This window comes from Girardinichthys multiradiatus, chromosome Y (assembly GCF_021462225.1).
Source record: "Girardinichthys multiradiatus isolate DD_20200921_A chromosome Y, DD_fGirMul_XY1, whole genome shotgun sequence".
Lineage (NCBI taxonomy): Eukaryota > Metazoa > Chordata > Actinopteri > Cyprinodontiformes > Goodeidae > Girardinichthys > Girardinichthys multiradiatus.
In genome coordinates this window covers 35,225,761-35,238,354 of record NC_061818.1, presented here as the reverse complement: position 1 = coordinate 35,238,354, position 12,594 = coordinate 35,225,761, and the positions used below count along the sequence as shown (strand labels likewise).

General features: G+C 40.0%; 2 protein-coding genes and 1 non-coding gene across 5 annotated transcripts in view; 2 read left to right on the top strand and 1 right to left on the bottom strand.

Moving 5' to 3' along the window:
- Positions 1-710: 710 nt before the first annotated feature.
- Positions 711-5,423, top strand: LOC124863948 (DDB1- and CUL4-associated factor 7). The gene is made up of 7 exons (XM_047358526.1): positions 711-1,011; positions 1,197-1,355; positions 2,291-2,402; positions 2,510-2,628; positions 3,543-3,752; positions 4,271-4,388; positions 4,496-5,423. Exons 1-7 carry the CDS (start codon positions 874-876, stop codon positions 4,666-4,668), a joined length of 1,029 nt encoding a protein of 342 aa, XP_047214482.1. The 5' UTR covers positions 711-873; the 3' UTR covers positions 4,669-5,423.
- Positions 5,424-8,095: 2,672 nt separating this feature from the next.
- LOC124863834 (potassium voltage-gated channel subfamily H member 6-like) overlaps positions 8,096-12,594 on the bottom strand; it is a 41,815-nt gene continuing 37,316 nt past the window's right edge. For 2 of the 3 annotated variants that reach the window (XM_047358344.1, XM_047358345.1), the window contains exons 14-16: positions 11,700-11,883; positions 11,292-11,499; positions 8,096-8,916 (exon numbers count right to left, since the gene is read on the bottom strand). In XM_047358344.1, the coding sequence (XP_047214300.1) occupies positions 8,635-8,916; positions 11,292-11,499; positions 11,700-11,883 (674 nt within the window). In that variant the 3' untranslated portion in view covers positions 8,096-8,634. The remainder of the gene's footprint in view (positions 8,917-11,291; positions 11,500-11,699; positions 11,884-12,594) is intronic. The other variant, XM_047358346.1, reaches the window with a different exon arrangement.
- Positions 11,582-11,653, top strand: trnac-gca. The gene has a single exon. It is a non-coding gene; the product is annotated as a tRNA-Cys (tRNA).

Below are 12,594 nucleotides of genomic sequence, written 5' to 3'. Positions count from 1 at the left end.
TCTTGTGTGACGTTTCTCAGACTTTTTAGTATTCAGTGACCTTGCACATTTCTAATATATAGCTCACGGCCATTAATGAATGTACGTCTCACGGTTTTAGGTCAATAATTAAACATTAGGTCAATAAGTATAATTATTAATTTGTGATGCAAATAACAATATTTTACGAAGTTATAGAAAAAAAAATACTTATCAGTGAAACAAACAAACAAACAAAAAAATCATCCATACATCCTTTGTCCTCATCTTATCCTTACAAGGTCGGGCGAAATAAATATAACTCCTAAATAAGGGAATGCTGCCGAGAACAGTAAACAGTCGCCCTCTTGTGTTCTCAGTAAGGAACTACAACTGTTTATGAAGTTAGACCGACCATCATACCAATGCTTCCGGTACAAACCTTCAAAACAAACCAACATAACGACACATTCAAAGAGAATGTGCATTTAAGATCTTCAAAACAAATAAGTATTTACGTTACAAACAAGATTTATTCATGTAACTTGGGTAATATTAGTACTCCATATGGGTTTTTTTCTTCGTCAAAATAAATTAAACGAGAATGTAGAGCATTTGAACGCTTCTTCTTAAACAGTAATTTTATTTCAAAAATAATTACCGGAAGTTGATCGCATTCCGCCACACTTGACGATTTTATGGCCTCAACGAAAAATGCTACCCTTTGTTAGCAGGACTGGTGAAAAATCGTGCCTTGATTAAGGTTAACTTAATCGATCCGTCGTTTTCACTCGATGCCCTAGTAATTAATCTCTAAATTGAAACTAATTGGTTGTATTTCTTATCACAAGTGAACTTCTCTGACTGTTAGTTAGCGGGTTAGCTGCCTAGACTACAGCCGCAGCTCGGGAGAGGATGTCTCTTCACGGGAAAAGAAAAGAAATCTACAAATACGAGGCGCCATGGACGGTCTATGCCATGAACTGGAGCGTCCGCCCGGACAAACGCTTTCGGCTGGCTCTGGGGAGCTTTGTGGAGGAATACAACAACAAGGTACGCAGTGTGTTTTCATTAGCAGCTAGCACCAGATGAATGCTAACTTACCTGCGTACCTATCCTGAAAACATCACTGCTGATTGTGCTTTTATCTTGAATAACACATGTTTTCATAGGTGATCATTTGTTTAGGAGTGGTGTTCTGTAGTTTTAACGGTCTCTGTTTGTTTGCTCCTGATTAGGTTCAGCTGGTTGGTCTGGAAGAAGAGAGCTCAGAGTTTGTCTGCAGGAATACATTTGATCATCCTTACCCCACCACCAAGATCATGTGGATCCCAGACACCAAAGGAGTTTACCCAGACCTGCTGGCCACAAGCGGGGACTACCTGCGCATATGGAGGGTAAGGTGAACCATAGGTATATTTTAGGATTCCTACACATCCCAGGATAGTTTGGAATTTATATTTAAGGCGTTTTCCAGGTCCGAATGTTAATATATTTGTATTTGCAGACTTTATTCCTTGCATCCATAAATGCATCTTTGTTCATCCATCCATCACCTTATCCATTCGTCCATCTCTTTTTCCTTCTGTCCCTACGATTTGCTGAATTTGAGAATATTAAAGAACTTTTGAAATTTTTGCCTGGAAAAGCATTGAGACATTTAGGTACCCTGGCATTAACATTTTTGTTAGAATCGGCCATAACGGTGGTTGGAAGAACTTTGACCCTGAAGAGAACATTCTCGCTGCCCATATTTAAATTACGTGGAACGGATCTGAAAGTTATGTTCCTGTTTTCCATCACAAGATCTCAGCCTAGCTAATTACTACCTCTGGGGAAAAAAAAATCATTCGAGCATGTTCTTAAAATAAAAATATTTTGCATGTCATCTAAAACACATGAAAAATATCTTTTAGAAGGACAATAGTGAAGAACAGGTGCTATTGTTTCAGAAAGGATCCTTGTACAATTACTGCTCGGTGTCTAAAAGCTTCATTGAAGTAGTTTTGGACCTTTTAGTCCAACAACTTCTCAATAATCTTGCCCTGATCACCTTTGATGAGTAATTGGTACGATAAATGCTCAAAACCCTGTTTTTTCCTGTTCATTTAATGCATCAAAACTAAAAACTATCACCACTCTGTCGATAAACACATCCACCAGTTTATTGCACTTGGTAAACAAAAGGACTGCCAATTCTTTCTTATATAGGAAACATTTTATTCCCAACTGGTCACACAGGTACTCGGTTGTTTCTGCCTCAGTAGAACAAACCTCAGTGGCTCAAACACAGAGCTCACCTTCATTTAAATTTGACTTAATATTCTCACAGGTCAACGAAACAGAAACACGCCTCGAATGTCTGCTGAACAACAACAAGAACTCGGACTTCTGTGCTCCGCTCACCTCCTTTGACTGGAATGAAGTTGACCCCAATCTGCTGGGTAGGAAATCTAACCTGTAGAAAACATTAGTTTAGTTTTAATCTCATCCTTAATCTGTGAAGATTGGCCTAAATTATTGATTTTTTTTTTTTTTTGTTGTCTTGTAGGAACATCCAGCATTGACACCACCTGCACCATCTGGGGGTTGGAGACCGGTCAGGTGTTGGGACGAGTTAACCTGGTTTCTGGACATGTGAAGACCCAGCTGATTGCTCATGACAAAGAGGTCTGGATCTTAAAACTAACCCCCCTAATTTTTTCTTCATAAACTTTCTTTGATCTTTTAAAGGTTTTTTTTTTTATTATCAATAGTTCTCCAGGTGTTAGTTTGGCATTTGGCTGATATTCATCCCATTTTAAGTTCAGATTTGTTCACCTGACCATTTTAAATATATTTTTGTTAACCTCTAACTCAAATATAACAACTTTATGCACAAAAGTGCTTCTCTGGTGGTCCGTCTGCTATTTTCCAAGACACGGAGGATCTCATTTAAATACACTCTTTCCTATCAACAGTGTAGTTCATGTTTCAATAAAACAATGTAGGTAAATGAGGTCATCGTTGGATGAGAAAAAGCAAATGACACTAAAACTGGACCCGAAAATTGCAATCACATTTTGGGTTCAAATTATTGACGATGTCCATGGACGACAGTACATCAGAGATTCCCTACGCCAGAGATGATAGAAAGATGGACCATTCTTCAGGTGCTGGTGTCCTGCAACGTTTTAGATGTTCCCCTGTTGCAACACACCTGAATCAAATCAAAGGTTCCTTATCAGACCTCGGAAGAACCTGCTGACATCTTGAGGAGTTGAATTTTCCATTAATTCAGCTGTGTTGGAGAAGGGGCACATCCAAAACATGGACGACACCAGCTGTTGAGGACTGAAGTTGGACACCCCTGGTCCAGACCCATCTATAAGACGCGGTTCTTAAAGACTAAGACTTGAGGTCCAGGCTAGAACCTGGACCTCAACATTGTGGAAGAAATATGCGATGATCATGAGAAAGAAAAGACAATTTGCTGCTAACATTTAATGAATAGATGCTGCTTAAGAGTCATTCTAGAAGAACGATTTAAATTTAAAACATAAATTTACACGTACGTTTTAAAGAACATTTCGGTGTCTCTTCAGGTTTACGACATTGCGTTCAGCCGCGCAGGAGGAGGCAGAGACATGTTCGCCTCTGTGGGCGCTGATGGATCCGTCCGCATGTTCGACCTCCGACATCTAGAGCACAGCACCATCATCTACGAAGACCCCCAGCACCACCCGCTGCTCCGCCTCTGCTGGAACAAACAGGACCCCAACTACCTGGCCACGATGGCCATGGACGGCATGGAGGTCAGCTTGCGTAGATGTTTGAGTAGATGATCGGATTTCTGATGTGAAGCCTTTAGTTTACAACCATTGGAAGAGTATTTATACTGCTTGAACTTTTTCACATTTTGTCTCATAGAAACCACAACCTTCAATGTATTTTACTGAGATTTTATGTGAGGGGCCAACACAAATTAATGGTTAATTGTAAAGTGGAAGAAAGTTGTGGTACGGTTTTCAACTTTTTTTTCTTCAAAATATAACGATATGGAAAACACACGATCCCCACAATGAAACATGGTGGTGGCAACATCATGCTGTGGAAGTGCAATTCTTCAGTAGGGACAGTGAAGCTGCTCGTAGTTGATGGGAAGATGGATCGAGCTAAATACAGTACAGTCCTGGAAAATAAATCTAGACTGGGTTGGAGTCTTGGTTACGCTAGGCACCTCCTTTTAAAGTTTACCTGCTTGAGGAGATTGTGTGATATTTATGAGAAGCTGCAGTAACTAACAGGCTTCATGTGTATTTCTGTGTGACAGGTGGTGATCCTGGACGTTCGTGTGCCGTGCACTCCTGTGGCTCGGCTCAACAACCATCGCGCCTGCGTTAACGGCATCGCCTGGGCACCTCACTCCTCATGTCACATCTGCACTGCAGGTGAGTTAGAAAGCGAGATGTTGGGAAATTGATTTAAAAGTTAATGTGTGTACTGAAAATTATACTCACTGTCAGAAAGATCATAAGGCATTTCCTTCTTCCCTCAGCCGATGACCATCAGGCTCTGATCTGGGACATCCAGCAGATGCCTCGTGCCATCGAGGACCCAATCCTGGCCTACACCGCTGAAGGAGAGATCAACAATGTACAGTGGGCCTCCACGCAGCCAGACTGGATCGCCATCTGCTACAACAACTGCCTGGAGATCTTGCGCGTCTAAAGCAGGAGAAATCGAGCCCCACGTTTCACATTCGGACTTTTAGTCGCCCTCGTCCACCGGCTTCCGGGACGAGGCCACAAGTGAACTTTCTGAACGTGTATCATGAAATTGGTTTACATTTATCAGCTCTTCTAATAAACATGTGTAAGCTCTTATTTATTTTGCTCAGCAGCTGTAGGAAGTGTTTGTGTTTTCTCGAGATTTTTAATACTTCTCAGCCAGCTGTGAGATGATCTAGAGAAGTTTAGATCTCTTTCATCTCTTTAGTTTGAGGTTGATACAAACTGCTGTAGGTGGCAGAAAATAACTCGTAGGATTAACTCATAGCCTTCTTGTGGATGCATACCATATTATTGGTCAGTTAAGCATCTGGACAGTATATTATGGTCTTGTTTACCATATTTGGGCGTTTTAAGACGTTCAATGATCATCTTGGTTCATGTTGCCGATGCAGCTGACATTTAAAGTCTGCCAGAGCCACGTTGGTTCCCTAAAAATCTTATTTGTTAAAGTTCATTTTTTGAAAAGTTGCATTTTTCTTCAGAGTGAGGTTTGAAATGAGTGGAAATGGCTTTCTGTTTCTCTCTTATTGTCTTCAGTCCTGTCCTTGTAGCATGCCATTGCAAGGCAAAATGTATATAAATATATATCAAGCTTAAGATGTTGGTAAGTGTTCATGTCGTAGTGTTTTTTCATGAAGTTTAATATTGACTTTGATCTAATAAATTGTAACCTCCCCATGACTTAAAAACTAACTTTATTGTGTTGCTTTATTTATCTTTTAGTTAAGTGATTAGTCATGTCACCCATCTTGTAAAATATTAACTGATAGTCTTGTTTAGATTTTGTGTACAGGAATAGTTCAATTGCAGGCTTTGAAAAGTTGGTGTGGATTTAGATCCGGTTCTTGTTGGAAGACGTTACTCTTGGACGTTGTTTTAATTCTTGGCTGTGTTCTTACGCAAAACCCGAAGGAATTGGATTCCAGTCTGTCCTTGATGTTCTTGGGCAAAAGTGGCACGTTTGCTTTAATTCTTACCACAAAGTCGCTGTTTAACAAGTCTTCACCTCTCTGTCAATATGCACTAAAATCCACCCACCGCCAGTCTAGAGCAAGCTCTGCACTGGTGGAAACATGACTGCGATTCTGTAGCATGTTCCTCGTGATCTGCATGCTTCGGAGGAAACTTGCTAACACAAGAGGACAATGATTTCAAGCTTAGCCTGATCATTGGGTTTATAGTCATTTTAGCTGAACTATTTCACAATTACATTCTTGGCGATAAATTATTCTGCACCCAATCTGCTTACATAGTGGTCTCAACGTGAACTGAAGAGGCCTTAATGTTTGCAGTTGCAAGTGCAACAGCCAGTAACTTTTAACTGTGCAGGTAATGTTTTAGCTGCTCATAATCTCTTCATAGAACATTTTTTAAAGGAATCAGTTCAAGTCCCCTGATGTATTTCAGTACAATAGAAATCTCTACCACTGAGCTATACCTGTTTTATTAAGGCTCGTGAGGGTTCATGTTATGTATCGTATTTTTCATTTTAAAATATCAACAAGATGATCAGTAATCATAGATAGCAATATGCATGAGTTTTGGAGGTCCAACTCTGTGTTTGTATTCTGTAAAAAGACTCAAACCCAGAATCTTTGCTTCAGATAATTTGCAAAGTTGTAAATCCCTAAAAGCATTGATCCAGTAGGTCCAAACCCATTCCTAACAAGTGATACATCAGGCTGTGCTTGTATGTGACTGAAAAGCTGCCATTCTGTTTTTGTTAACTCAGGTGTGGTTTAAACTATGCTTTTCCTTCCTAACACAGCAGCTATCTTTCCAGGTTCCCACACAGACTGGAATCACATGGACAAGTATGGAATTTGATTTGCGAAATTTCCAAGTCGGTATAAGTATGGAAAAGAAAGTACAATGTGGAGAGAAGTACTTGTACACTGCCTGGCCGAAAAAAGGGTCACACTGTAATATTTTGTTGGACCACCTTTAGCTTTGATTACGGCACACATTCGCTGTGGCATTGTTTCGATAAGCTTCTGCAATGTCATAAGATTTATTTGCACCCAGTGTTGCATTAGTTTTTCTCCAAGCTCTTTCATTGATGATGGTAGAGTCTGACCGCTGAGCAAAACCTTCTCCAGCACATCCCAAAGATTCTCAATGGGGTTAAGGTCTGGACTCTGTGGTGGCCAATCCATGTGTGAGAATGATGTCTCATGCTCGCTGAACCACTCTTTCACAATTCCTGGCATTGTCATCTTGGAATATGCCCGTGCCATCAGGGAAGAAAAAGTCCATTGATGGAATATATTCAGGTAGTCAGCTGACCTCATTCTTTGAACACATACTGTTGCTGAACCCAGACCTGACCACCTGCAGCAACCCCAGATCATAGCACTGCCTCCACAAGCTGGTACAGTAGGCACTAGACATGATGGGAGCATCACTTCACCTGCCTCTCTTCTTACCCTGATGCGCCCATCACTCTGGACTCATCAGACCATATGACCTTCTTCCATTGCTCCAGAGTTCAAACTTTATGCTCCCTAACAAATTGAAGCCTTTTTTTCTTGTTGCCATCACTGATTAGTGGTTTTCTTAAGGCTATACAGCTGTTAAGTCCCAACCCCTTGAGTTTCCTTCGCATTGTATGTGTGGAAATGCTCTTACTTTCACTAATAAACATAGCCCCGAGTTCTACTGTTGTTTTTCTTCGATTTGATTTCATCAAACATTTAAGTATCTGTCGATTGCGATGATTCAGGATTTTTTTCCTCGAAGACAATGGGTCCCCACTATCCTTCCAGTTTTTAATAATGTGTTGGACAGTTCTTAACCCAATTTTGGTAGTTTCTGCAAACTCCTTAGATGTTTTCTCTGCTTGATAGATGCCAATGATTTGACCTTTCTGAAACAGACTGACATCTTTTCCACGACCACGGGATGTCTTTCGACATGGTTGTTTAAGAAATGAGAAGCAACTCATTGCACCAGTTGGGGTTAAATAACTTGTTGCCAGCTGAAACATAATCACCCATGCAGTAATTATCCAATGGGAGGCTCGTACCTATTTGCTTAGTTAAATCCAGGTGGCGACTTTGTCTTGGCCAAGCAGTGTATTTCCACACTTTATTCCCTGTTCCTGTCCATCCATCCACTTTAAATCCTGACCTCAGAAGAAATATCTGCTGTAGGAGCTCAATAAACTGAGTGAAGGTGTCACTTTGACAAATATGATGGTTCTGAGTTGTATAGCAGGCAAAAACAGCCAAAGGGACAACAGAAAAAAAAACTACATGTAAAGACACAGAATAGCATTTGACTGTATTCCTAGTAGTTTCTCATGAATGACTTTTCTGATTCATGTCATGGGAACAAATGTGGGATGAAAGTTAAAATCTTCATCATTTACAGTGTCAGGCAGTTATTTTATTTGTTAACATAGACAACAGTAACACTGACAGTAACAGTCTTTGTATTCACTACATCCACAGTTCTTTATGCAACCAGCATTTATAACAGTATAAAAATACAATTTTTCCTTGATTGAACCTAAATGGGCGATTCTTACACAAAATGAATGCAGATATATCTTGAACATGTTTTTGTTATTTCTCCCTCTATTATGGAAACCTGAGTCTGGGGTGCAGTTTTTGTATTTTCCAGATCCAGGAGGTGCTTCTTGTAGATCAATGTGAATACTGTCTGTTTGGGTTTGAGACCCTGTGAGACAGAAATAATCTCTTTATTGCACAGGACCTGGAGGAACTCTGTTCAGAGAGCCTTTATGACGCACGAGCCACTTTGAACTCTCTGTGATGCAGGAATTACGACATCCCTTGCTTTACAGCAGCATCTGACCAGGAGAGGAGGACGGGTTTCTTTATTGGCAGAGAGGGGGGGTCCATCTGGACAAAATATGGCTTTACATTTGGACCAGGTTATTCTAGGTGCCTGGCAGAACAGGGTCAGAGACATGTCTTTGGATCTCCTGCATCTCTGAGGAGGTCTCGAGGTGCTCTGGAAGGGAGGGGAAGCGCTGGCTTCCGCTGAGGAGTCCGGGAGCTTCATGGGCATCAGGGGACAGGAACTGAGGAGAGATGAAGTCCACAGATGGTAGATGCGGTGGGTCAGCCTCTGGTGACATGGTGTCATCTGATGCCACAGTGAGATGGACACCGCTGGAGAGGGAGTCTTTTGATTTGTGATTAGAGTCCGAATCAGGACTCTGCAAACAAAGGAGAAGGATCAGATGTTGATAAAAGATAAAAGAAACAAAAGTAATTTTTTTCAGTTGTTAAAAAAGACTTGTATCTAGCACTGCTTTATATTTAGCTATATTTTAAGAGGTCATTAATATGCATGCATATCCTCTACTATTAACATCTGTATGATATATTCCTGCCAAGACATGAGTGCCCATCTAAACTGAAAGACAGACAAGCAGCAGAGAATCTATGGTAACTCTGGAGGGGCTGCAAAGATCCACAGCTCAGGTTGGAGATTGGCAAGAAGAAAGCCGTAGTTGAAAGAAAGCCATAGGAAATCCCACTTGCTGTTTGCCAAGAGGCATGCAGGGAAACTCTGATCAGATGAGACAAAAACTCCAAATTGCAACGTAATACAGAAAACTACACTAGACATCAGCCTAAACCAGATTCTGCAACATACATAAAGGTTTGGTGGTGGCAGCATCATGCTATGGAAATTGAAACTGAAGGAAACCGAGGTTCATGGATGCTCTTTATCCAATGTAACTATGCTTGAGCTATTTTGCAAAAAAAAAAAAAAAAATCAATCTCTAGTTGTGCAAAGTTGGTAGAAACAAACAAAAGAGTTGCAGTTGTAAATACAGAGGAAGGTGGTTCTACAATGTATTGAGTCAAGGGGCCGAATAAAAACGTGTCGCACCTCTCAGATTTTTACTAGTGAAAGAGTTTTAAAAAGATTTAAAATTTTCCTCACCCTTTAAAATAATGTGCTAGTTTGTGTTGGTCCATAACATAAAAACCTACGGAGGTAAATTTGTCTCAATATTATTCAATAAAAAAAAAACTAATCTCAATCAAACAATATTAAGTTGTGATCAAAACTTTCAGAGTTGTAACGATTTTTTTGTTTTATGGAATATTTTATTTTGGGGAGAAAAAAAAATTGTTTGATAAAACATTTTTTTTTTATTAAAATGACTCATTTTTTCTCACGAAGAGAAAAAAGTTATTTGCAAAACATAAACTTTTATTTGCGCATGTCAACCATCTTTGGTTACGAGTCTCGCTCTTTTGGTTTTGACGCTCTCTGTTTTTGGTTGAACTCCCAGAATTTTGAGTTCTGGGAACATGAACATCCTGGGCGGGGCCTAAAGACGAACGACGTAAGACGTTTCCCTATTGGTTAGCGCTGACTAAAGCGGCCGCTCGAACTGCAGGGCTTGCAGCGTCGCTTCAGTGAGGAGACATCAACTCTACAGAAGAAAACTGCGGTTAAGTGAGCCGACAGTCAGAAATACGCGGTCACGCCAGCCGACACCGGCTCTCTCTTAAAGATTAGCGTCACGCATACAAGGTTCATTACGATAATGGAGCAGAAAGGACGCCGATCCTGGACACGGTTGAGAAAATAAGAGGAAAACAGAAAAGTAACCTAAAGAACATTTATATTAATTACATTTTTACAACGTTCACATTCATGTTTTATGTAAAAGAATAAATATTTAATATTTGACTGTACGGTAAATTCCTGAAAGTGGGACACATGCATATAATGGTTAAGCATTTTGAGGTACATTGAGTTGTGTATTTCTCTAAAACCGTACAGTCTGCCGCTTTAGTCAGCGCTAACCAACAGGGAAACGTCTTACGTCGTTCGTCTTCAGGCCCCGCCCAGGATGTTCATGTTCCCAGAACTCAAAATTCTGGGAGTTCAACCAAAAACAGAGAGCGTCAAAACCAAAAGAGCGAGAATCGTAACCAAAGATTTTTGACCTGCGCAAATAAAAGTTTATGTTTTGCAAATAACTTTTTTCTCTTCGTGAGAAAAAATGAGTCATTTAATCGAAAAAAGTTTTATCAAACAATTTTTTTTTCTCCCCAAAATAAAATATTCCATATAAAAAAAAAATCGTAACAACTCTGAAAGTTTTGATCACAACTTAATATTGTTTGATTGAGATTAGTTTTTTTTTGATTGAATAATATTGAGACAAATTTACCTTCATAACATAAAAACCCAGTAGAATACATTGAGGTTTGTGGCTGTAACATCACCCAATGTGAAAAAGTCTTGATCCAAAGACTCTTTATAAGTTAGAAAAAACAACAACATTTGAATATTCTGGTCCTCATTTTGTCATGCTGGTCTTTTTGTTTTATGTTTAATATTTTCTATTTCTGAGAAGAAAATCTTTATCGTTTTTTTATCTATTTTTTCTACAGCTGGACTGTAAAAAAAATCAGCAAGAAGAAGATTTCAGAGACCAGTTAGATGTAAATTAGGTCACATCATAATTTCTTATAAAATAAATTTGGGACTAAACTCAAGTGTGAGAATTTATCCAGCTTATGAACAAGACTTAATGTGGAGGAAAAAAAACACTCCTGATACCTGTAGCAGGGAGGCAGTGCTGTTTATCTGTACTGGCTGAATTGGGGGGACCGTGTGGATTGTGGGGGCTCCCGAGCTGTACAGGGTGGTGGGGTGAGGCAGGTGAGAGCCGGGTGACACAACGCTGTAGGCAGGAGGAACCGGGGTCATCTGGCTCTGGAGGAGCTGCAGTATCACATTGATATCTGCAGTCATACGGGTCTCCAGTCTGGCAGGATATAAATGAATCACATAGTAGATGTAAGCCAGAGAAAATGTGACTGCATACTGACACACCACACCACACAGCAGGGGGTATAGCTCAGTGGTAGAGCATTTGACTGCAGATCAAGAGGTCCCCGGTTCAAATCCGGATGCCCCCTAACTATTTTCATTCTCATTCTAAAGCCTGGATCAGATCCACAGTACCTGTTAAGTTGAGCCTGCAGGATCTCCAGTCTTGATTCAAGCTCCCGGGGGCGATCCTCAGCACAGAACAAAGGCTGAAAACCAACTTTCACTGCAGACTGCCTTCTTTGGTTTTCTGACAGCTGGCTGGATCTGCGGTCGGACCAGTAGCCATACAAGCCTGACATGCTGATAGGGGGCGCTGCTGCACAATTTCAGAAAACAAAAACAATGCTGTCTTCACTCTTTTGTTTCAAATTTACATTTAAAATGTACTTTTACTCTTCTGTACATTATATGTCAAATATGCCTTTGCACATATATGACATATTTGATTTGGTTTAATGTTACATTCTATTTCTGTGGTTGAAGTTGTGTGCATGCAAACATTTATATCCCCTTTTGTAGTTCTTGAATAAAACGTCTCAACTAATAAAATGTTCCAAATTATTTTACATTTAGACAAAAAAATTACAGAAAACTAAACACTTGCAAAATGATTCTTACCCCTTGAATTTTTTCAAATGTGTCACATTAAAACCACAAACTTCAGTAGATTTTAATGAGACCAACACAAAGAAGCACATAGTTGTAGTAATAACAACAAATTTAAGAGTGGTGTGAAACTAATACTGCACATTGCCATGTTCCTACCATTCCCAACAAAAAAAAAACATGGTGGTGGCAGCATCATGATGTGGGGAAAGGGCAATTCTGGAAGACGACGCTACACAATTCTTGAGACTTGGGCGAAGGTGCAAAACCGGTAGAGACAAACCCCAAAAGATTTGCAGCTAAAACTGCAGTGAAAGGGGATGCTGCAGAGTATTTGCTCAGAGTTGCTGAAGACAAATGCACCTGCATACTTTTCAGATTTGTAATTGTTAAAAACAATGCCTCACTTTTCCTCCACTTC

What these genes read in the sequence shown, in the direction of transcription:
- LOC124863948 (XM_047358526.1), top strand. Translation starts at nt 874, where the DNA reads ATGTCTCTTCACGGGAAAAGAAAAGAAATCTACAAATACGAGGCGCCA. An exon ending in TGGAGGAATACAACAACAAG is followed by an intron (nt 1,012 to 1,196) that starts GTACGCAGTGTG and finishes GCTCCTGATTAG; the next exon opens with GTTCAGCTGGTTGGTCTGGA. An exon ending in TGATTGCTCATGACAAAGAG is followed by an intron (nt 2,629 to 3,542) that starts GTCTGGATCTTA and finishes GTGTCTCTTCAG; the next exon opens with GTTTACGACATTGCGTTCAG.